The 25375-nt window shown below is 39.3% G+C and overlaps 1 protein-coding gene across 1 annotated transcript; it reads right to left on the minus strand.

The window, feature by feature from the left end:
- Window positions 1-1237: 1237 nt before the first annotated feature.
- LOC129366609 (chondroitin sulfate proteoglycan 4-like) lies at window positions 1238-20353 on the minus strand. Its single transcript, XM_055040573.1, has 22 exons — window positions 20180-20353; window positions 17992-18155; window positions 16226-17335; window positions 15725-16135; window positions 15519-15640; window positions 15150-15258; window positions 13480-14808; window positions 12979-13071; window positions 12036-12533; window positions 11805-11939; window positions 11058-11243; window positions 10763-10945; window positions 10322-10498; window positions 9239-9437; window positions 9014-9145; window positions 8267-8442; window positions 7777-7972; window positions 7523-7694; window positions 6975-7374; window positions 5654-5806; window positions 4974-5555; window positions 1238-3769 (listed from the first exon to the last, which is right to left on the minus strand). The coding sequence occupies exons 1-22, from the start codon at window positions 20238-20240 to the stop codon at window positions 2669-2671; spliced, it is 7689 nt and encodes a 2562-aa protein (XP_054896548.1). The 5' UTR covers window positions 20241-20353; the 3' UTR covers window positions 1238-2668.
- Window positions 20354-25375: the final 5022 nt, after the last annotated feature.

Consider the following 25375-nt stretch of genomic DNA (forward strand, 5'->3'; position numbering starts at 1 on the left):
GCGTAACTTTTGCAGGATCAGACAAGTTGCAAAATGGAAATATACCAGAGATGCAGCATGAATGATTATGTCTGAACCTCTTTAAAGTGACCTTGCTGAGTCTCTGGAGCTGCATGAAAAATGTTTGAGCAATACACATAACTGAAGTGCTTTGGAGGTGAAGTAACAGTATAAAATAGTAGATTGTTACTGGCCTGAAGTTCAGGCATGTACTAGTGAGTCAGATACATCTGAGTCAAAAAGGTTACACAAGTTTTGTACATGTTTAGCTGCAGGGAGTTACGTACTATCCATTTGCATTTAATATCCGGGATCCAGGTCTGATGTGTGTTCAGTTTAAAATATTCCATTTGGGTTGAAGGAAATTTACAGCTGGCTTGTAACATTTACAAAGAAAACAGGAGAGGTCCAAGGGAGGAGCCTTGAGGCACCACAAGTTACTGAGATTTTTAAGTTGATTTTTTTCTTTAATAAATATTAGTAATAAGTAATCAATAATATACAGTCTTTGACTCAACTGTCAGGCCATTATTTTCTTTATAAAATTGCAACAATAATGAGTGTTCAACAGGCATAGTTACCTCAAAACGTTATCTCCAACTTTCACTTTGTATTTTCTTCAAGTTTTTATTTTTATTTTTTACCACTTTTCAACTGTTTATTAAAAAAACTATTAACCTGCTGCTTCTTGGGTGTTTTAGCTGACGCCTACTTCCAGTTTTATCAGAAAAACACACAAATATTAATATAGATTGAAAAAATTTTTTAACAGAAACATCTGATATTACTGTATATGCAGAATAAAAAAACATGCATATCAATGTATAGTTTTTTTTGTTTATATTTGTCTGTTGTATATCATAACATAAAATTGTGGTATTTCTGCTGAAGGCTGTATTAGAATCTCATTATGTCAAATTTTAGCAGCTGATTTACATGTATGCCTTAAAGCACACTGCTCTTTTTTTATAGTGAGCTATATTTAGTCCACCTTTTTTTCTTAGAAATCCTCCTAATTTATATTTAAAAAAGTAACCCATAATAATATGCATTCCCTTCACTTTAAAGATGCCAGAGACCACTTCATCCATCCAGATATCGAGTAAATCATAAATTGCATATGTTGGAAGTCATCAGATAAAATGCATGCCTTGGAAGAGAGTTCTGTAACTAGTTTTTCCAGTAATAACATCCCTGATACCTGACACTACAATCACAAAGTTAAGATCAGTTTACCTTAGCCGCAGGCCCTTTATTATTTAGATCTGCCTCCTTTCCTTCTTTACTCACTCTCCATTTTACACCTTTTGTTTCTCACTTATATTAATACTTTTATTTTAATGCATATTTTATGCTTTAAGTTTTAAAAGTAGAATGTGAAAAGGGAACATTGCAAAACATTTATTCACTTCTGGAAATCAAAATGCAAAATGCATTAAATCTGCAAGCTACGTATCTTAAGGAAAAACCCAAGAGAAAGTTTAGATATGTCAAATCTGCAACTTTACTGTCAAAAGACAGGTAGATTGTTTACCTCAATAGAAAACTGAGTTGTTTTTTTTTTTTTTTTTTAGAAACGTTGAATTTCTAGTTTACTATCTGACATGAACGGTAATTTTTAAGAAAAATATTTTATTAAAATCAGTTTTACATTTGAACAGTAAAGAGTAAAACAACACAGGTTAATAAAGCACACAATGGAGAGGTTCAAAATGACAAAAATATAGTATTTTAAGAAGTAACAGTCTACATCATTTATGTAGCTGCTGCATCGGTTCATTGCCTTAACTGGTTACAAATTTTAACCAATGAAACATGAGAGTTCAAAAAGCAAAACAATGTTTATGCAGGTATTGCCTTGCACAAGCATTTATGCCCCTATACCTGTATTTATGTATGCATTTTATCTTTTTTTTTTCCAGAACTTCAAAGCAAACCAGAACAATACAATAAACTATTGTCTTTTCAGAGTTTATATTTGTATTTAATGTCATATCTGCGAACAGTATTGATAATTTTATCAACTTGAACAGCTTGTGGAGCATAACGTGTAGAGGTTTGTATTCCAAAAGGATGGCAAGATTAAAAATACATTAAACAATACAATGAAACATGTCCAATAACATTGTGTGGGTGTATTACATAAAATCCCAATAAAACACATTGAAAGTTGTAGATATATATAAAAAAAAGTTATGGGGTATGAATTCTTTTGCAATGCTTTGTTTGTTGCATACATAGAACTTATAATACTTGAAGGGGCACACAGAGTAAAATACCATCTAACTTAGGGAAGTAACATCAAATTTATGGAAAGAGATTCTTTAATAACTTATTACCTCACTGAGATGTATATTAGCCATATAATGTGTTTGTTTTTTTATGTTTAACTGAGCTGTCTGGTAACAAATTAAAAAGTATAACAGCAAGCTTCCTCATTAAATATTTGTTTAACTGTAACCCAGGAAACCCTTGCCCTTAAAAGTCATTTTACATTGACATTTTCCATCGTCAGAGCAAAGTTTAGCAAAACAGTTCAAGTGAAACTAAACCACTGAGATGGAAAATGCATATTTTTCAGCCTGAATGCCACATATGACCCATAGAAAGCAAATATATCTACTAATACACCTTTATAAGGCACAGTGTATATATGAAGAACTTGCCTTCAAACCCAGTACTGGCTGTCTTTGAGAGTTGGGGACTGGGATCTCCAAGAGGTTTTAAGTCCTGCAGGAGAAACTTGGGGCATATCACCAGAATCTCTTTCGCTGTTGTGACGATCTCTGATATTTCCATCCCTGCCTGCTAAGTTGGATTCAAATGGCCCCCAGAAGGTCATTCCTGGAGCCAGACTCCTCCTCGGGCTCATGGGGACCCTGGGGGAGGTGGGGCAGCTTGCGGAGCCAAGTTGAGTGACCAGCACATTGGGCATGGCCATGCTTCTCTCCGGTTGGCCCAGGTATGGGCTGTCCTCAGCGGGCAGCTGCACCGCAGCCAGTTCATGCATCAATCTCTGCCTAGCTTGTTTCTCTTTGCGATGCCGAAAAACCAGAATCAGAATCACCAGGATTATGATGAGAAGCAAACAAGCCAGCAGTGGAAGGATAATGAGGAGGGGATCAGAGGCGGGACGGGGGAGGATCTCGACTTGCACCAGGTCTGGGATCGGAGGGTTTATTGGAACTGGGATTTCTGGTACCGGAGGAGTGTGAGGTTGTGGGGCATGAGTGTGGCCTTCTTCCACTGCTACCTCTGAGATGCTCCCCAGTCGTCCTCCATGACTTCGCGTTCGGTTCCCCCAGCGGCTGTGGGGTTTCACCTTCCGCTGAGTCTTGTGGTTTTTATTTGACAAAATGTGAGGGTGCGAGCTCTTGGCAGTCGTACCGTGTGTCACAGAGTCTCTGTGTCCAGGTTCCAGAGTTGTTCTGTTGTGTGCTCCCAAATGGGAGGTCGTGCGTTCGTGACTCGCTCCGTGCACTTTGTGGACACCTTTTGTGCCGTGACGCATCTGGTGGTGGGGGAAGATGGTGAAGTGAAGCTCACCCTTTGCTGGCTGGACGTTCCCGGCCTTCAGCAGGAAGGTGAAGGAATCGTTGAGGGGTGTGGCTGGAGTGTGGCCTCGCGCTTTTGTGCGCGAGGATTCGTTATTGTGTATCTGGTTGTTGGCGTCGCTGAGAGTCTCTTCTATGGCAACTCGGCCCTGAACGACATCCCTGAATGTAAATGACTTCGGTGCCTCTAGCGCGTGGTTTGGGTCGTAGGTAATCTGTATATGTGGAAACAAAACAATTGAATTGAGAGCTTTAATTAATTTAGCAATAATTTCCATACTAACTTGCATCCCTGTGGAAATATTTTTAAAAACTTGAACTAAACTAATGTTTCATGGCAGTAGTAGAATGCCACATGTATTCATTAAAGTATCAATATTACCAACTTAAACATATTTTACAGCCTCCCTTTGCTAGTGAGAACAAACTTTGAGACAAGTTTTGATGATGACATTTGACCAAATGTGATGCTTCTCATTGTTTCATAACCCTTCACTATATTATGTTTTGTATAAGCACTTTGAACTGCTTTATTGCTGGAATGTGCAATAAACTTAACTTGACTTTACTGTGCTTATTGTTATTAATATATGATTACATTTCACAATTTTGCAGCATACAAAGAAAGGTTGCGGTTCGCTCTGGTACTCCTCTTCAGTTAAGCTCACAGGTTTTCTGTTGAATTTAGTTCTGGAAGCTGAAATGGCAGCGTTTGGTGTTGATTTGGACATATATTTCTGAATAATTTTCTGCTAAAAGACTTAATGAAATCTATTTTCAGTTTCCTGCATTTTTATAACTTGGTATTTTCAGAATCTCATTTTAACGTGTACTTTGACAGGATTCCCCAGGCTTTTGGAGAATAAACACATCCACAAGCATCACATATAACATGGAGTGTTTGCTTCTGAAACATTTAGGTTCATCTGACCAAACCACATTGTTTCTGTCAAATCAATGTTTTCATCAATGTTGCTTAAGCTTTTTAAATGTTGCTCAGACTGTAGATGTGATCAAACTAAAAGAGCAACAATTTTCTCGCAGCAATGTACAGACTTATGAAAGCTTTTACTTGAATTTCTTATATTTTCCATTTTGATGAGTAGCTCGGAGAAACTGTCCTCTGTGTCACGTATGTGTCATAGAAACAGAATGTCATGTATTCCCAATCAAAACTTTAACAATGCTATAAAAGCATCGTAAAATACTTTTACAGCATTTTACAACTTGGAAAAAATCTACTCTTCTTAAAATCCTGTGTTCATTTATGTTCATTAGAATGTTAATCATTACAGAGGACACAGAAGATTTTGCATCAATGGATGGTTAATGTCCGTCAGAAAAGCTTTTGACCTGAATGAATATTCATAAAATAAAAAGTGCTCTAAACTGCTGAAAAATCACATCAAATGGATTTACCTTGACTAATTTTCCATGTTTCGGTGGAGAAAGAACCTCAAAGACCGGATCGACCCTGCTGATTCTGGCCAATTCGGAGGCATCAATCATGGCTTTGCCCAGTTTCACTGCGATACCACTCGGTACTCTGACTGGCTCTCTCAGGTAGATCAGAGGACGCACCGTAACGTTCACCGTCTGCCCTGTCAATCTCCCATAGTCAACGCCAGCAGACCAGGCTGACACTGACACCTGGAAGCTGTCCTCTGATTCGCTGAGATCAGTCATGTGATAGACAACCCGCCCAAACTGGAGGTCCTCATGCCGGAAGGTTGTGACCTCCTGGTCGTTGATGGCGATCCGTCCATGGCGTGGGTGCTTGGTGACTGTGTAGGAGATATTGGCCTGTCTCTGACCGTTGGTTTGAGCCGCCAGCTGGTTGGTTGTCAGCACCACCGCTGTGCGACCTTGAACCAACGACAGGCCGGTGTTGTTAACCATGTATACAGACGGTTTAACCACCTCCATACTAAACAGCTTGTAGAGCGGACGGTGATGGCCGTCGGTGACATTGAAGTAGAAAACTCCAGTTGAAACCTCACCCTGTAGAACAAATCACAGCAATGATAATAAATGAAAACCAAAACTGAAATGAAAACTGTTCCGCAGTTTTAATAAGAATTGAGATTAGTCTGTTTCACCTGCTGTGTAAAATGTAGTCGACCATGGTTGACGTCATACTGGGTGAAAGAGGTCACTATCTCAGGTCTTTCTCCCAGAGTCAAGTAGCCATTGTTGGGCTTACTGATCACAAGGTAGTGCAACTCTTCTGGTGGCGTGTCATGATCCTCGACCTTAAAAAAAATTTTAATAAAATAAGAGAGCGTCATCAGAAAAAATTTTTCGCAAAAGAGAATTAAAAAAAAAGAAATCAAAGCACAATAACCTTTTTAACAAGTAGCATGAACACATTGTAGAGTGGAATTGGTTCACTTTGCTCAAGAGATGGCATTCAAAATATGACAGAACTTAGCTATTTGTAAAACCTGTAGGGTGTTTAAGCAAAAATCAAAACTGGAGAGGCACAAAGGCTTCTAAATTACTAATCAAGGTATATTCAGAAAGCTAAAAATAAATGTTCCGCATCTTTTGAGGATACGTTGGTTAAGAACCAACTTAAGTTGGTTAACAACCAACTTATTCTCACTTCCTTTTCCACTTGACCTTTTTCTGCATGAGCAGAACAAACGAGAGGTTCTGCGAAGCCAGGTCCAGACAAGACTTTAAGAAAAACAGATGACTACATCCATCCAGAATGTTGCTTCTAATTAAATGAGTCATGTGAATGTTTTTAGTGCACTGCTGCAAAGCCTCTATTTTTGATAAAAACTACATTCTGTATCAGTCTTTCTTTCTACTTGGATGAACTAAAGATTACTTGCAGGAACCTGCGTCTTTCTCTCTTTAGTCATGCAAAGGACTCTAACAATGGCACACTTCTGGACTTTGCAAAATGCATGTAGAAATGTTTTCAAAATAAAAACAAATTTTTCAAGATAGAAGCAGCTTATTTGAATTAGCAAACAGAATGAGGGGTTCTTTTTTTTATATATCCAATGTAGGGCAGTGGACAAATAAAGGACCAGATGTTGCACAAGGGTCCTAAAATGTCCAGGTCTGTTAGATTTGACCAAATTTATAACATCCTGTCACAAATCTTTATAACAGGATGTTCCTACAACAAATTTTGCATCTACATCAATTAAATTTCCAGAAACTACAAACATGTCATTAAACTTGCAAGTCGCAAAAAGTGCTGGTCTTGGAAAATCCTGTGCCCTTCGCTTCAGCTCTGGCTGTGATTTAGAAAAATATACTTGAGAGCAAAATAATATGTCATAGAAGAAATAATAGATTTTTAATTAATGATTCCTTAGCAAATACCACAGGTTAGACTTTTTTTTTTGTCAGGGTCCAACAGCTGGAAAAATTCAACTTGTAAAAATGAGAACACCGGCTCACCTGTAAGTTGTCAGGTCCAAGAACCACTCTCTCCCCAACCACAACCTTCATGCTGGGAGCTCTGCTCCTGATTAGCGGCGGGTGGTCATTGACTGGCGTCACAGTGATGTTGAACATCTCTGTCACTGCCACGTTATCCACCGCAGGGTGGCGATGAGAGGCTGTGCCCAGTGCTGGAAAGGAGGATGACAAAGGGGAATAGAGAGGAGAGAAAGAGGTGGAAGAGGAAGAGGAATCAGAGGAAAAGGCAGACAGGGATAATGAAGAGGAGGAAGAGGGAAGATGCAAAGGAGCAACCCAGGCTCGAAAAGTGAAGTTGTCCTTCGTCGTCTCTGAGTCGTCGTGGAGATACATGATGCCAAACTTGTTTAGGGTGGCCTGAGAGAAATCTGATTGTCTGCTGTGAAAAAGTATCAAAAGCCAAGGAAGACTTAATTAAAATTAAGTAAAATGTTTCTCCAAATTTACTTCGACACTTGCAATTAAGCCGCCTCGGGGGCAACTTGCTAAATTTAAAGATAAAATCTACAACTTCTGCAGGATCTCACCTGGTGAGATTGTGTCCCTGTATGGTCAGTGCTCCGTGTCTGGGCAGAGAGATCACTCGATACATGATGTGGTGGTCCTTTCTGTGCGACTCTGGAAGGTTTCCCAGCAGGTTAGAGGCATCGAGCTTAGAGCGGTCAATGGTCACTCTGCCTCCTTCGGCCACCACGGCACCTTGCAAACACAGACAGATGGAAAATTCCTCCTTCTTGAACTCTTCTCTGAAAATTGTGTCCAGCTGAAAGAGATTGAGTACCTGCGTTGTTTAGTAGTCTAGTCCTATGTTTAGGGTTGCCCAGGTGTTCGTTGGCTTGGTAGGAGATTAAAATGGTGAAGGTGTGCGGAGGAAGAAAAGCTGGAGGAGAGGAAACGGTGAAAGAAAAGGAGTCTGCAGCTGACCACCCAACCGACTCTGGCTGGTTCTGGTCGTACAGAATCAACCCATCGTTCACCTGAGAGGGAGAGAGATGATCCGGTCAGGAGGGAGAGACGTCCATTTATGAATATTTCAATAAAATCTTCCCAAGAAAATAAAGGGATCTTATAAAATGTTACAATTGAATCATTTTTTGGGTTGAATAATATTTATCTCACAAAATAATTTTTTTTTGCAATTTGTCAACAATGGCAGAAAATATATTATTACATTTTAGGAAAAAATTTTTTTTGTGCTTATGCAACTTTTTTTCTGTTTGCAGACTTTTTCAATCTTTTGAAACAGAAGTTCAAAAATCTGGCTTTCCTACCATGCTTTGTGTAAATGTAGAAATGTTTCTGAAAGAGTTGTCAGGCATTCGTAGGACCAGACGTCCAAATTTAGGAGGTGCAGTCACAGCAAAAACCACAGACTGGTTCCTTCCAATGTCGCTGATGTTGTTGGTAACAACCTGAAGCTCCTGTTCTGAGATTGGTGTCACAGAGCCTTCAAGAGGAACAAAAAAGGAGAGAGAAAAATGGTTGACGGGCTACTAAGTATTTTAGTAGCCATGCTATATATTTTACGTGAGTTATGGTCTTCAATTTCTGCAAGTGACGGTTGTGTTCTGAATAAAAAAGCAACAATGGGCTCTTAACACATTTTAGACAACTTACTTAATTATAGAAAAGCACCAGGCACACATTAGTTGAAAAGAAAATAATCATCTTAATCATTGTGTTTATATTTTCCAAACACCTAAATTATAAAAACAATCTGCACTCCAGAAGGTGCCTGCGGACAATCAGGATTATGAATGAAACCAAAGCATATTTTTGCACTAGCTTTATACTTCCTTTGTTTGCTACATTTGCTTCAATATATTCCAAAAGTAGCATTGCCACCTAGAGTCCGTTTTGCATATTACAGTGGAGGGTAGCAGCCTTACTATGCACAGTTTTCCAGTTACCTTAGTGATAATAATTTTATGTGTTTGTGAGACAGTTCAGCCACGTTGTACTGAATTCACACTAGTTGTTGAGAAGAAATGCCATTTGTAAGGACTGATGAGTGATACCTGGGTACACCTCCATAGGATGGTTTTTCTCTAAGGTAAGAACGAGAGCATAGGCTGTTGTGCTGAAGATCTGCCGAGGAGCAAAGTTAACGCCATCATTCACCTGAAAGTGAAATCCCCCTGATAATGCACCTGCAGGGGGGATAAGAGTTTAAACAAACCAATCTTTACACCAGAGCCCCATTTGGACTTTGACACTACAAATAGATATACATGTGTGTTTACCACTATGCACAAACACCAGGATTCTGCTCTGGATGTGATTTTGGGTAAAGTTCAGGATGTGTCTGGAGGGGGCGCTCTTCAGAGCCAAGTGACCGTTGCTTGGTGGGGTGACGACAAACTCCAGGCCCTCAGGTGGAGTATCCACATCATCTGCACTGAGTTCATTTATGCTTATTTCTGTTACAGAACCCACCCAAACCTGCAGCAAAGGCAAAACAGAAAGAACGTTACATTGTCTCTCTTAATAGACTAACACAAGAATATTTCTTCTACATTCAATGACAAATCCAACTATTTGATGCCAGCGTTACCTGTTATTTGAAAAACAAGAACTACTTTCATTCTTAAATACTTCCTCATGGTATTCATTTAGACAGCATGCGACTTCTGATGAAGCAAGAGTAAGCTGTTATTGTAGGCCATGAGTATGAAAGACATTGATTGACATAAGTTTGACTCCCTGCATTATTTATGTTTAGACTTTTACTTTAAAAGGAAAATACATTTTTCTTGAGGTGCTTTGTTGTGCTGATGATGGTGGGTAAGAAAGACAGTTAAACAAGTACTGTGTGTAAGATCTTTGATGTGGTAGCACTTTTGACTCTTGCAATGTGGCCGTGAGAAATAAAGAAAAAATGCAAACCATTTGTGAGCACCAGGGGAACACGACAGGCTAATTGCAACCCACTGAAAATAATGAGTTTAGCATCTGGTTCAGTGCATCCCTTTGACTTGAACATCATTGGTTGAAAACTTAAAGCAAACTTGAACTGAGTAGTTTTACACTGATTAGTGATAACTATAAAAACTGCTTCATATGGACTTGTCAAACATGAACTGAATCATTCTACACTTATTTTAAATTTTATTTAAACAATTTTTGTTTTGCGAACCATTTGTAAAAACCAACAGAAGAGAGTGAGAGAGCTATACTGTTAAAATACTCCCTTTTAAAATACTTAAAATCAATCAAGCTGTCTCTGTGCTGACTTCCCTCCAAACAACTTCAGTGGGTTTTTCCAGGATGCAAAACATTTAAAGAACTGTCTTTCAAACATAAACATCTTTTGGAAAATTTCCTACCTTCAGCCCAAAGTTGGTGGTGACAACAGGGGTCTCATCATTGACAGGTGTGACTGTGATGTAAACAGTGCGCGGCAAGCTGTGCTTTTTCATCTCAGTTTGATTGGCAACAATTGTGAAGTTGTCCTTCAGTGTTTCACTGCCATCATGGACATAGGAGATGTACTCAAGCTCCACCTACACACAGATATTTAAATTCCTACATGGCCCAGTTCAGATAGTAGATTTGGAAATCAGTTTTTTTCTGTGTTAAATAAAAGAAAGGATTTAAACTGAAATGAAACGTATGTAACAATTGACTTAGATACAAAAGACTAACAGAAACTGCTAGCCTATTTATTTATTGTAATAAAAACTTATGATCTCTGAAAACAAAGCATAAAGTCCATTTTGAGGGATTAATTCAACAGGTTGGATCTTTATAAATGTGTTTAATCGTACCTCTGTGTGAGTGAAAGCATTGATAGGCATCCCTGGGATACGGCTGTGCTCTAAGTGTCCGAACTTCGGTGGAGCAATAACCTGGTAAAGGAAATTCAACCCTGCAAAGTGATGACTGGCAACCTTGATTATGCTGGATGTGAGTGGCAGGGACGACCCTTCATCCAGGGTCAAGTTCAACACCTGAAGATTCAAGCAGGACAAAAAAAATACTTCAGTTAATAGATTTGTAAACAGAGCTCCGTTAATAAGTTTTAGACATTTATTCGTTCCACTTATCGGACAAAATTGCTACCTGCAGTGGAAGCAGGATAGGTATGATGTCAATCACCACCCTGATAGGGCCAACCTTTGTCACCCCATTGGTTGCTTCCAAGATGATAGAGTCGTTGATGCTTCCTACAGCCTGCTGCTGATACCTGATTGATCTCTGGTTGAGATCCTCTTGGGTAAAGGAAGTTGCAGGCTGCTCCTTGAAGCCCTGGACAGAACCAAATCATACGTAATCACTGTTTCTAAATAAATAATTGGGTGAAACTCGCCCAGGCTAACTTCACAAGGAGATAAAACAAAGAAACAAAAACGTGTTACATTATTAATATTTAAGGAGTAAATGTACTCACTTTTGAATCTTGTTAGAAACCAAATCTGTTGATGTGTGCTTCAGATAACTGTCAGTAAAGCACCACCATGTGGCCACTTACCAAACAGCAATTGAGTACAATGAAAAAAAAAACTATATAATCTAATATTGTTATTATGCAAGCTAAAAAGAGAGTAATTCAGGCATAGCTGGTAAAGAAGTGAAATACAAAATGAGGTTTCACAACTACATAGGTTTTTTTTTCCTAATTCTCAGAGACAGACTTATTTATTTTCCATTCACTTCTTCTCTAAGTTCATTTCTCAGAGTGAAGTAAAACTTGTAAGTTACACAATCAATATGTCTAATAGTTAAAAAGTATGTTGTCATGATAGGAAACAATTTGTTACTGATTATATGGGAACAATTTCTGTCCAACTGGACCAACAGTGAACACACCTTTTCAAGGTCCTGTGTTTCTCCATGAACATTTTCCAGATTGTTGCTGGCTGATACTCTATAAATGACGCCCACTGCGGGAGATTCTTGGACAGTGAAGACTATATCTGAGGGTAAACTGTCCTCATGGACAACCTGGTGTGAAAACACATGAAAAGGGAGTTGTTGTTGACAGAATAAGAATAGTATTGACACATACATGTCATGGGTTAGGAATGATGAATCTCTCACCTCTACGTCTTCTCTGCTAATGGAGGTGTTCTGTCCCTCGGCCACCACAACTGGACGGTTGGTTTTGATAGTTGGAGGTCTGTGATGACTCTCTAAGTATATCTTCACCGGCACTCCAATATCTAGATGCACTTCCCTCCTCCTTCTTTCAGTCCGCCTCTCAGTACTTCTTTCCCTTGCTCTTGCCGTCACATTGAAAACATCCAACAACTCGTGACCTCCGCTGTGGTAATATGCCAGACGCCCCGCCACCAGATCTTTCTGGGTGAAAACTGAAATGGCATCAGTTCCTATGATCGCCTCCTTCTGCCCATCATTGAAGCAGAGAACGCCATGTTTAGGTGGAACATAGACCTCGAAAGTCACTTCCTGAGGATCCCGAATGTCAAGGTTGCTGATGACGCTGAGGTTAACAGAAGTCAGGGCTGCAATCCCGCCCTGCTGGACCATGAGGCCTGTGCTGTTCTCCACCTGCAGGTATGGATCCTGTGCCATCACCTACCCCAATAGACACAAAGAAAATTGTTCAGAAATATAAGATAGTCACGTTATAACTGATTGAAGAATTAAAATATCAGCATAAATCCAACTATATGAAGCCAACTAAAATCAAAGGAGCCATGGTTAACAGGATGCTTTTAAAGACCTTCTGGAAAAATTATCAAAACCACTTTTGGAAATTATGAGAACATCTGACAATCAAGACCAATTTTAAAGAGATTGTTAATGTTGCTGTTCTCTTTGAGTGGTTCTCTCTTTTATACCAAATCAGCTGTATAATTACATGGCTGTGAACAAACAGTTGGAATCTTTGACATATAAGCCAGTCATTTGACACTGTAGGAAAAAAAAAAAATCAGAGAACATAATGTATTGTTCACTGTTAATTATATAACTATCTCTACAGTAAAATAATAAGATGCAAAGCAAAATATATATTCACCTCCAGCAGGGCTGAAACATAATGTTTTCCATCTGTTACGAAAAGCACAAAGCGGCCAAAACTGACCCCACTGTGGATAAACAACACCTTTTTCTGAGGAAAGAAGGGACCCAATAATCAGTTAGAGTTAGGACAAAATGTCTGGCATTAATTGTGGCTTAGAAAAGATACAATATTTTAACAACTAACTTCAAACCAAATCAAAGAAGTGGTTAGAAGACACCATGCTGTACACCAATACAAGGCAGAGCAAAAACAGCAAATGGCCAACTGTTTCCATTTTTTTACCATCAAATTTTTATGATTTATGAGATTTTATTTTATTTTTTACTTTTTAAGCACTACTAGATTTGCTATAAATATTGTTCTAAAATTTCCAACCTTCTGTTCAAACAAACCAGGAAGTGCAGACTTTTCCAAAAATGTTTAAGCTTCTCTCAGCAAGGGTATTAAAGCTTTCACACAATGATCCATCAAATGTATTTAGAAGTAGATGCTGACCTGCTCAAGGTCCCTTTGTGTGAACTCATACAGCCTGTGACTGGGATCACTGGCCAGCACCAGCTCCCCCATTGGAATCCCCCTCCGAGTGTAGACCAGCCAGCTGTCCTCAAAATCCGAGTCGTCATCTCGGTACCGCAAGTCTTTCAGTGTCACCAACCTCTGTCCATCTCGGGCAACGTGAAAGACCTCATCGACCACCCTGACGGGTCTCTGATCATTGACGAGTTGCACGGAGATGTTAAACGTTTGGTGCTCGGTGTTTCCGTCTTCCTTCTTGTTTGTGTTTTTGTGCGGTTTGTAAACAGCAATTTGAAACGTGAAGTAATCCTGTTTGGTCTCGCTGTCATCATGAACGTACATGATTCGCTCCTCTGTGATGTCCTGATTGGTGAACGTCAGTATGTTGTCATTAATGGAAGTTGAGTTGGAGAGATTGATCTTCCTTAACTGGCCATGCCTGGGGCTCACTGTTACATTATAATGAACCTCCCGGTTACTTACAGTGTGAGTGAACAAAATATCTTTTGTAATTACTTTACTTGCTCCTTCAAGGATTAAAAGGCCTTTATTTATAATGGTTACGGCACTTGACTCGGCTTTAATGTTGATTCTGAAGTCATAAGGTGTTGAAGCAGCACGAGCCGAGAACACCTGAAAACTGAAGGAATCTCTTGTGTCATCATGCAGCCTGTTAAAAAGTTCGTACTTAACCAAACCCTCTGTGATGTTCTCTTGGCTAAAGGTTGAGTTCTTTTGCATGACCATTTGGTTGAGGAACAATCGCCCTTTCTTTGGAACTGTCAGAACTCTGTAGTAAAGGTCACTCTCACTGATTTTAACACCTTTAGAAATCACATGAAGGTCTTCAGGTGTGAGAACAGCACTCTCAAGGCCGGTCACTTCCATCTTGCTCCTTGTTACCTTCATTTGAATCCAGTGGATCTCTATGGGGAAAACAACCTCCTCTTTGGCAACTGAATTGATCACTATCTTGCATTTGAATCGGTCTGTAATGTTGCTCTGAGTCTGAATTCCTCGGTAGGTGTTGATATATCGAATCCTTTCTTTTTCCAGAATCCTCTGTGAGAAAAAGGTAGTGGATTTCCATTCACCTCTTGAGTGTAATCTCTGGATCTCACCAAACTGCGGTAAGTCTGTCACATCATACCACACATCCACTGAACTATCAGCCACATTGACCCGCACTGCAAGGTGTCTGTTGCTGATGATGGCCGATTCTCCCTGATTCACCTCCAGTCCAGTTTTATTCACTAGTTTGTACTCAAGAGTCACTGCCATGATCCTTAAAACCACAGCGTTGCTGACCTGTAAATATGAAAGAAAATAAAATGTCAAAAATTTATGGAAAATATGTTTTTGCTTCCCCATTTTTTGACCTACGAAAATTGAATGACTCCTCCATATGTACATATCTACAAAGTCTTTATTAATTCTTTCTAAGACGTTTTCTGCCACAAGAGAAGGATGCTATGCACCTCTAACAAGATAATTATGTAAAATTATCCTTTTACAATACATACTGTAAAAGGATAATCAACCAAAGCACTGACAAAGAGGAAAACATCAGTTTAACCCTTCTGAATTTTTAAAAAAATAGTTTTACTTAGCTGGTTAGAATTTAGCAAAGTAACCATATGCTTACTTACTCTGTGCCCATCACTGGCTCTGAGGACCAGCCTGGAGGCAGAAACTCCTGTGTGCACAAAGCTGATCTTACCCTCCTCCAGGTCACTTAGAGAGAACAAGTTGACAGGCCTGGAAGAGCAACATTGTCATGTGATTCGCTCATTTATCTGCATTTCTTCCAAATGAATGTTTGCAGGGTTTATTTGAAAGATTTCTTGGAAATTACATCCACAACCCATATATAGATGCTAAACCCCTAAGTGTCATCAGAAATTTGGTGTCCTCATAAACACATTTGATGACATGTAAACATTTTAGGGTGACAGTGAAGGGGATAAACTGTCTAAAAAGGTTTGTAAGGCACTTTGAGAACATCCCATGAGACTAACCTGCCAGGGTAATCTAGGTTCTCGAGGTAACCAGCTTCAGAATTGAGGTTCCCCATTGAGTTAAAAACAAGATCCTCAGGACTGTTGTCAGGATCTGAGACTCTCAGCATATCTGTTGTCAACTGTCATGAAGAACACATTCATTTAATTGTCTTAACTTGGAATAATTCAAGGTGTTATATATCAAGGAATTCTGATGTGTCTACCTGTCGTTTGGACTTCTCCGGCAGAGTGAAAAGGTTTCCTTGTGGTAAGCTGAGAACAGGAGGATCATTAACTGGAGTGATGCTGATATTAAACCGGTGCACATGGTTGTCTTCCAGAAGTACAGGCAGCGGCTTCTTATTGTTAGAGAAGATTGAAAACATGAAGAAGTCATTCTGGTCTTCTGAGCCACTGTGATCGTACATAATCCGACCTTGCCACAGGTCCAGCATGCTGAAAGATCGGTCCTTCTCCTGTGCTCCTATTCCTATAATTCTCTCCTGTGTTTCCTCAGACAACCCATCTGGATTTGGATTGGGGTTCAAATGTAGCTGACCATGAACAGGAGGGTCAACAATGCGACACATCAGCTCTGATGGATGGATCCCCAGTTTGCGAAAATCAATATTCACCTGGTGGAATGTGCAAATGGAAACTCCTGTAAATTAGTCAAACAGAATGAAAATATTTGTGAAATACTACCAGAACATAAAATGTCCTACCCTCATATGTTTGGGTTCAAGTAGTGCCTGGCCTCCTTCAGCTACCTCCAGGGTTCGAAGCACCAATAGGTTTGTAGCCCTCTGATTGCTGATTATTTGTGTTGTGGTAACATCAAAGTCAGGGAGATCTGTTGGGTTGGAAATGATCACTACCTTTGGAGCCTGACCTATGTTGCAGCCCACAGTAATGTCTTTGGTGACCATTGCATGAGGTAAGCCAGTTTTTAGAGTGTTCACTCTAATTTTTTGGAGGCAGCCTTTAAATGATCTCCCTCCTCCTTCTTCTCCAAAAAGAACAGAAGATAATCCAGCACTTCTTGCTTTTCCGAGAGCAACATCATCCAGTCCTCCAAGGATGAGAGGTCCTTTGAGCTGGATGGCCTGAAGTTCCTGACTCAGGCTGGCCTTCACTAACTCCTTGCCTACCTTCAGCTGGATGCTATCAGGTTGCAGGAGCAGTTGGATGGGATACCAGGTGTGCTTGCTGTAGACATGTGTCAGTGAATGCAGCTCTGTTTTACTACCCTTTCCATTTCCTATTGAGGCCACAAGGTGACCGTCTCTGATCTCAATCGAGACAAACCCTCCTTCACTCCCAGAGCTGTACAACACAAGTCCATTTTCATCTGTCCAGGAAGGGTGAAGTTCACACTCAAATGTCCCCTCTTGCAGCACCTCCCATTGTGGGAGAGAGATAAAGGCTTTAGAGCTGGAAAACCTCACAGGATCTTCTTCTGTTGCTAAAAAGTGTGGACTACAACCCAGGGATACCTCGTGGATGCTTCTGTACCCAGAATACGGCTGAAGGCTGGACAGTAGGTTGTGTTCATTGAAGACAACCTCATCCAAGCAACCCCTAAACCCAGTTGAGATGTTTAGAAGGTAAGTATGGTTTAGTCCAGCTGTCCCACCAACAAAGAGCCCATCCTCAATGCTGAGCTCCAAATCTGGTCCTGGCATTCGGAGACTAGTGTGAGAACTCCGATCTACAATCATGTTGATGTTGTGGTGTGTATGGTTTAGATCCACTGTGTGCCAGGCCAGATCGTTAAGATGGATGCCCCTTTCTGAACGTAGCAACCGCTCACCTGAGCCCAGGTTCAGTCGTACCTGAAGTGAGAGGTAGGAGATAAGAAGCAAAGAGAGAGGAATGAAACATTGCTATCTTACAGTTTCATGCTCTAAAATCAACCAAGACTTCATAAGGGCAGCAACTAAGCACAGTTATGGTTTTCTTCTCCAGCCTCATTCATGAAGGAACATGTTCTGACATAAAATCAGAGCCAGAGAGTTTATTTTTGTCTCAGCTTCAACATTCTGACATTAAATTATGCGTTTTATTGCTGATTCGTCTTTATATAGTAAAACCCAGCATATCGCTGCTACAATGTTTTACAACAATATGCTAAGGTAGTTTCATTTACTTTAAATGTGTGAATCTCTCCAGTTATATGTATCCTGGGAGGTATGGTTGCTCTTCACTTTATATCAACTTTAGATGATGGTGAAAGACAAGGACAAACTGGTCCTTGTCTTTTCACAATATTCTTGGTGTCTGAAACAAGGACAACAATTTCCAGCTGTGGCAGGTCGCTTCTTTTATTTTACTCCATATAGTAAAGAGCATCCCTGGCGATGTGAATGTGTGAAACATGTCAGGTGTGTACATCATTCCAGATGTCTTTGTTCATCACCTTATTTGTCTCTATGAAGGTTTATTCTGTTGGGCTTACTGTGTAAATTATGTAATCTGAATTAGGGCTTACCTGCAGGCGTCCAGAAATCAGCTCAAGAAGTAAAAAGTCTCTCTGTCCTGCTGCCAGAAGCAGTAGCCCAGACTGACTTGAGGTTTGAAATCGTACGTGGATTAACGTCTGAATGGACTTTTCTATTGCTTGCAGGTGAATGTAGCCATTGCCATAAAAGGAAACTGCAACAAGGAAAATGGAAATAGATGAGGAACAGCAAGAAGAAGAGCAATAAAACTCTTTCTGTTCATTTCTTATTCATATATTTTTACTTTGTTTAGACAAAAACATTTGAAAAGTGATTTTGATCTTATGGAAATGAAAAGAGTTCACTGCAATGTAAATGTTTTAAGTGTTGGTTTGGGTGATCCTAATGGCCTAAAGGTTTAGACAACTATAAATGATGACTGACTTTCATTGATTCTGGTGAATTTGTCAGTCAATGTAGTGTCTATTCTGCACTTTGCAGCTTCGATCTGACTTCAGTTAATGATAGTTAATGCATTTAGAAAAAGCTGCTAATTAAATGTTCTGATGCTAATTGAACGTCTCTGTTGACCCAGATGACACAAATTGACCCTTTGGATGCAAAACACATCCAACTTTAGATGGATGTGTTTTTGCAATTTACATGTTGTGGAACTTAAATAGCAATCTCACAGATCCAAAATAAAAAGATGTTTAATTGATCCCAACCTGCTGTTTAATCGTGGTTTGGTCATTACATAATACTCTTCTTTTGCATATTTGGCTTGCACTCTTTTTCAGATATGCTGACATGCTTACAAGCTAATGTCCAATGGCAATGACTGACAACATCTTAGTGAAATGAAGTCAATTTTTTTAAATCAAAATTAGTCAAACAGAAATCTGTTGTGGTGCTTACTCAAAGATTATAATCTTTTCTGCTCATTGCAAAAATTCTGCTGAACATTTTGTTGTAATTGGCACCTTAAAACACATGGTGATATTTTAATAGGAGATCCACATTTAAAAAAAAAAACATCTATTTGATTCAGTTGTTCAATGCTCTATATTTAGATGGTGGACTGAGCATTGCTCTGTGACATGTTTAAAGATGTTGTTTTATGAAGTAATTGAACTTTAAGTTCTGTGTTCCTTGATTTTTGTGCTGCTGCTTTGATTTTCTTTTACAAAAAAAACCCCATGGTCTTCACAGAAGATGAGCGGGATTTTCACCTTCCATTAAATGTGTGAATATAAAAAAAAGTAAAGCTGTCTTTGCTTTCAATGATTTGACCTGTAAAAATGGCAGTGATGGAGCACTCAGTCAAAACGATAATCAATTTGTGAAAACATCCCACAGTGTACAGTGAACGGAGGTCAGAGACACATGCTGGTGTTTATCAGAGACAACAATAACCCAATGTAATCCATGAAAGAAAGTTCTTATTTCATTTTTGGTTTTGTATTTGAAAAAGCAGGAAACCCCCAACCAATGAAGGCAATTTTCAGTTTTTAAGTATAGTTTCCGAAACACCTTATTTACCCAAATAAATCTTGAAAATCGAGAAATGATCCTTTCTAATTTATTGTTTGAAAATTAATTGGATCGAGACTGGTCCCAGTGAGAAGCGCCCTGTCAGCAGGCTGGCCCAGCATGCAGCTCTGCATAAAGCCTATAAACCCACTGTCAGTATAACCCATAACCCATGTGCGACCTAATCTGCCTCTATGATACAGCGCACTCTGGATTATTAGTAATCTTCCTACAGAAGCAGACACCTTGAATGAGGATGTGTGTCTTTCAAGGTGTGGAGCGGTGAGCAACATTTTGAGGCAAAATTCAAGGCCATGCGTAATGTTCCTATTTAAAAGCAAATTAAATCAATTTATGCCCTGTGCTGCATCCTTCTAATATACTGTTTTGTGTATGATACTCTTGTAAATTACAGGTTTGTCCAAGGGAGTACTTTAAAGTTAAGTCAAGCATGTTACTGTCAAAAGCAGTAAGTCCTCACATCCCATCAAATATAATCCAGTTTCCGAGATTACCAATTCACAATAACAGACTAGATTAAACAACAAAACTCTAACAGATACAGTGTAAACATTAATTATCTTTGATAAAATATTTATGGTTTCTTCAATTTTAGTTATGTGATAAATTTAGTAAGTAGCAACCTGGTTTTCTCCACATTTCTGCCATCATTCGTAGGCGTAAATATTCTCTGCAGCACCTTACCTGCATAAACGTGTTCTACAGAAATCAGAAGTATTAGCAGATCAGCCAAAAAACTTCCCATTGTTGGTCAGGTTATTATTATCAAATCAGATGAGAGCAACATCTGGCTGCTTGACTGCACGTTCCATTAACTGCACAGCGCTGGCTCTGCATAGCATTCCTCTCAATGGTAACTTCCACACAGTCTGTGCTCACTTTGAACAGTCTGGATTACAGCATTTCAAAGCATGTACCTGTGTCTGAGCTGTTTGCAGAACAGCCAAAAGAGAAGCCACCCCCAAACCCTCCCATCAAATCCAGGCCTTTCAGTCTAGCGCAGTACCTAAAAGGAACACAAGGGGGAGGTGTTGCAGCATAAGGAGAGTGAGAACTGGCGAGTGGGGCTTGTCTGTGGGGGAGGAGGATCAAGCAGTGCTTTCTAGAAAGAATGAAAGATTGTGTAGAGCTTCCGGTTTTAGGAAGACTGAATCTCGATACCTACTGTTGTTTCACTGTTAAAGACACAGATGAGACTCTGTTATTATTCTAACTTTTCTTATGTCTCATGTTAGATTGTGGGAAAACAAAATCAGTGACAGTTACTGTTACACACAGAAATGCTGGACAACAAAAAGGTATTAAGCAGCAAAAAGCAAACTCAAAGTGCAATATTGGAAAGTACAAGAAAAAGCATTTCCAAGAAAAATGTTTGGCATAAATGTATCAAATCATTGTTTATTTATTTATTTTTTCCTTAAATCTATGCATCCCCTGCTGAAATAAAACCATAAGAAATCCTGTTGCAGGTTTGTCACAAACCACATAGCAGTCAAACAGGGTCTCTGTTGGTGGCAGCTTCTTGCTGAGGGGAAGCATTGATACAGCAAGTTGGAGGCAAAGATGGAAAGATGAGCAGAAAATGTCTCCAAACAGACAGCAAGAGCTGCTATGAGGTGATTTGGATCTCACCAAGAAAGACAAAGGTGCTTACCTATATATATATATATATATATATATATATATATATATATATATTATATATATATATATATATATATAATCCAGAAATGTGCAGTCCTTGGCACAGCCAAGATACTGCAGGACCCTCAAGCTCCCAGGCCTCTGGTAGAGGACCCGAGCTCAGAGGATAAGAACCACCCACGGTGGGTGAGAAGGGAATTTTATATATATATATATATTCTTTCATTCATTCTTTCATGCATGTTTAAGAAATCTTTTAATCTCCCTTGGCAACCATTCAGCTATGCAAAACGCTTGGAGGGACCAACAGTTGCCTTCAAGACGTAGCTCCCTCACTCAACTCTTTCAGCCTAGACAGCAGCAATTAGCAAACACCTTGTGGAACTGTGCATCTGCTGAGCTCATTATGCAAGCTACTTATAAGTGAAAACCTGGTTAAAACATTGTTAAAGGTTTTAATAAAGGATATGCTGAAGGCAGCGTGCCAGAAAAAACAGAACTTTCTTAAAGAGACAGGCCCAATTTCAAGTTGTTGAATTACTTTCAAATTACTTTTAAATCATTTTGTAATATAGTGCATTTTTATGACAACTCAAGGCAATTTCTTGATTGAAGTACCAAATGATACCATGTGGCTGGAAAACAACACTGCTTTTTAAAAATTTCAAGACATATGAACAGTTTTGCAAGGCACCATATTATATTCTCTACAATTATAAGTCACTTTTTTTCTTGTTAACTATAAGTATAATTCAGGACCAGTCTTGGGTGTTTTATGTTTAATTTTCTAGTCGGTATTAAACTAAACTGCTGTTGGCAGATGTTTACTTCCCAGCTGTAAAGAAAGTCTTGGGGGCTTCATGGCACATTATATTGGTTTTTTCCACCTTTCCACCAATGTTTACGTAGTTTAACCTGCTGGTTTTTATTGCTAGGAGACAGCCGAAAATAAACAAAACACATTGGACACTTAGTTTCCTTCTTGGTGAGAAAAAACTTTCACAAAGCGCTGTGATAATCCAGGATAAAGTATCTCACCTCTAGTGTAAACTGGGACATGCTCCAGCTCCCCCACTGACCCTGAAAAAAAAGGATAAGTGGTTTTACTAATAAGATGTTTAGATGACTGGGAATCTGTGAGTTGGAGCGCTTTCAAACTGACCTGGCTGGCGCTTGGGATAAGTGCAGAATTTTAGGTTTCGTTCCCAGGATGTCGAATAATAGACCACGGAACAAGTCTATGAAAAAGAAAGAGTCACACCCAAAAAAATAGGTCACAGTTCAGCTGGTGATGGATCATCTCAGGGTGAGAGGGTCGGTGTGCTTTAATGAGCCTGAATCCCACGCTGAGAGGATTACAGGTCTGTTCCCTGGCCTGGAAAAATCCAAAGTGCACAACCTGCAAAAATTGTTGAAATCCTCTATTTTACAGCTCAACACACAACCATTGGCATCCATGGTTGTGTGTGTAAAACCAATTAAAATGTTACTGTAGTCGCATAACCTTCCATCATATGTTTTCTTTTTTTTTCTGAAAAATCCAACTTTTAATTTGGGGACAAATAGTCAATGGAAGAAAATATTCAACACAAACAAATAGTTGTTTTTTACAAACCACTGGCTTGTTATTGACCGATAAGGATAAAATAAAAGTTTAAATGTATGAATATTATGATAAGATAAATAAACCAGATTTGCATTAACCAACAAAAGAAATGACACGACTGCGGAAAAAAGCTAATTGCCTAAACTACCGTCGATCTACAATCAAATCAATAATTAGCAAGGATAAAACAGCTGGGAGAAGTTCATCATGTGACCACACACCAGTGAGGTAGATGATGAGGAAAGTGAGTATGTGTCAAAAAGTTCACTGTTGGAGAACTAACATGCCAGACTCATTTATTGACCCATATTTGTGTGAGAACTGAAGCTGCTTGACACAAACGCACTGTAAAAAATGCTGATTCAGTGTCACAGTGTTGTTGCTTATGGCGACCAAACTGCATAAATACAACATTCCCGCAAACATCATCAGTTTGTTGAAATTACTTCTGAATCACAGTGGTAAAAGATGTGATTTTACATCGCTTAACATGTGTTGTGTGTTTGGTTTTCACTTTCACATTTCTGGTTTTGATAACTGAGCTCAGTGGGGATTTACATTTCTGTAAACTGTGTCAATTACACTGCTGGGATTAATTAAAAGCCTGGGACAGAGCACACTGCTGGGTGAGACCAGCCAAAAAATGCAAAAAGCAAAGAAAAGCAGCTAAGTAGAAAGTCCGCAGCAAAAACAGTTTTAGTTGTTAATAAAAATCTAACGGCAAACAATTAATGTGCTATAGAAAGGTTTGCTGACTCTGTGGGAGCTCCACCCACAGCCTGAGTCTGGTAGGTAGAAGACAGGAACCACCTGGCTAAGGATCAGGCCAACTGGACCAAGCAGGAAGAGATAATGCATTGGGACTGATGTGACTCCAGCAGCAGCTAAAACAACAAAAACACACCAAACATGTGGATGGAGCTGTCTGAAGAGTCTCCGCTACTCCCGCCATTTTTTTTTTTTTTTTTTGCATGTTCAAGCAAACATGTTAGAAAAACATTGAGTCAAACCCGTCGCTTTCCTCTCTGGAAAATGAACGGATGCCAGCCTCCTTTGGCATCCGTTCCCAGCTTTCTATCCTTCCGCTGTCACCTTTTGTGTACTAAACTCTGGGCATATTTGCTCAAGCTTGACTGTGGAATGGTTTCGGTTTTCAGAGGGAGAACAGCGATTGCGACTATTGATTTTTAAGCCACTAAACAAACTATTAAAAGAACAGAAATGCTGTGGCATTAAGCACCTGTGCAGATGGACTGGATGAGTCATGCAGGTTAATGGAAGGACGCTTGCAAGCCTGTTGTCTATTTCATCTATGAATACAATAATTGAGTGACATCCTTTTTGTATATGTGAGCAACGGTTGCATAAGAACACAGAAAGAAAGGCGATGTAGCGAAAGGTCAGAGTGAGAAACAGGAAGATGGAGAGTTGTTTTCTGAGCATGATGAGATCTGTGAACATATGTGGGAATAAACTGAAGCTTGCTTGTTCTCTTTTAATTTGGCTGCTTTTTTAGCTGCGTTATAATAGTGTAGTTTGCTCGTCAGAGCACGTGTGTGCATGTAGCTTTGAATAAATTTGATATTTCTTTGCCAAAATTCCAAGCATGAATATGAGAACAGCTTTTCTTTTGCCCAGGGGACACCTCAGAGGCTTTGTGAATATGTGTATGTGTAAAGTGATGAACGTGTGAGTCACACTGAGTCACAGGGATTATTTAGGATTGTTTAGCTCAGTTGCTGGAAGAAATTGATCTTATATCCATTTGTAAGATTACAAGAATGAGCATGAATAGCAATTTGTGCGATCAGCATGACATTAAAGTATGATGGCATCTTTTTGATTACAGGTTCATTTAAATTAATGACTCCTTGACGATGTGGGCCAATTATTTGCTATTTGATCCTGACAGTTATTCTTCTAATAACAGAAACTACTTTATTAGATTAGGCATTTGAACAAATTCTCACATATTTTTATGCTCCATATTTTTTTCACTGGTAAAACTTGACTTTCTTTTTTCTTTTTAGCTTACAAAACAGGAAAGGAAACTGCCATTCATCTAAGGCCAGGTAATGGCTCCCAATGTAGGCATCTGACCTACATCTCCAGCAAACTTGTTGAACTGTTAGAGGAAAACATCAAATATGTGTTGCCGACATCAAGAGTGAAGATGATGGAGAGGAAGTGCATAAAAGTCTCCAAAGCTTTCCGTTACTTACCTCTGGCAGAAAAGTGACATGCTGGGGTCACTAATTACATGTCATCAGAAGGGGGATTCGATGAGAAACTAACTCATCTGTCGGTTGTACCTCGAAAACGTTTCTTTTTTATGGATATGCAGTCAAGGAGGTTGACACACGCGTGTCCCAGAATCTCAGACAATACATTTCATTGACCGTTGCTCCGAGAACTGCGTCTGATCCCATTAGTACAGATGGGATTTGTGCTAATGAAAAGTTTTTTTTTTTGGACATCAAACTGCAGTAAACATAACAAATCCAGCCCAATGTATCATTCTGATCATAAGAGTGCTTGAAGACATTAATTCTGATACTGACATTAAGTTATCCTCAGGACTAAATGTTCTCTTTCACAAAGTATTAATTGAGCTTCAAAGCTCAAGGCAG

Source organism: Poeciliopsis prolifica, unplaced genomic scaffold (assembly GCF_027474105.1).
Source record: "Poeciliopsis prolifica strain line A6 unplaced genomic scaffold, Auburn_PproV2 SCAFFOLD015, whole genome shotgun sequence".
NCBI classification, from domain to species: domain Eukaryota; kingdom Metazoa; phylum Chordata; class Actinopteri; order Cyprinodontiformes; family Poeciliidae; genus Poeciliopsis; species Poeciliopsis prolifica.

What these genes read in the sequence shown, in the direction of transcription:
- LOC129366609 (XM_055040573.1), bottom strand. Translation starts at nt 20,240, where the DNA reads ATGGGAAGTTTTTTGGCTGATCTGCTAATACTTCTGATTTCTGTAGAA. An exon ending in TTGAACCCAAACATATGAGG is followed by an intron (nt 16,136 to 16,225) that starts GTAGGACATTTT and finishes ACATTCCACCAG; the next exon opens with GTGAATATTGATTTTCGCAA. An exon ending in CCACCAACTTTGGGCTGAAG is followed by an intron (nt 9,438 to 10,321) that starts GTAGGAAATTTT and finishes CCTTTGCTGCAG; the next exon opens with GTTTGGGTGGGTTCTGTAAC.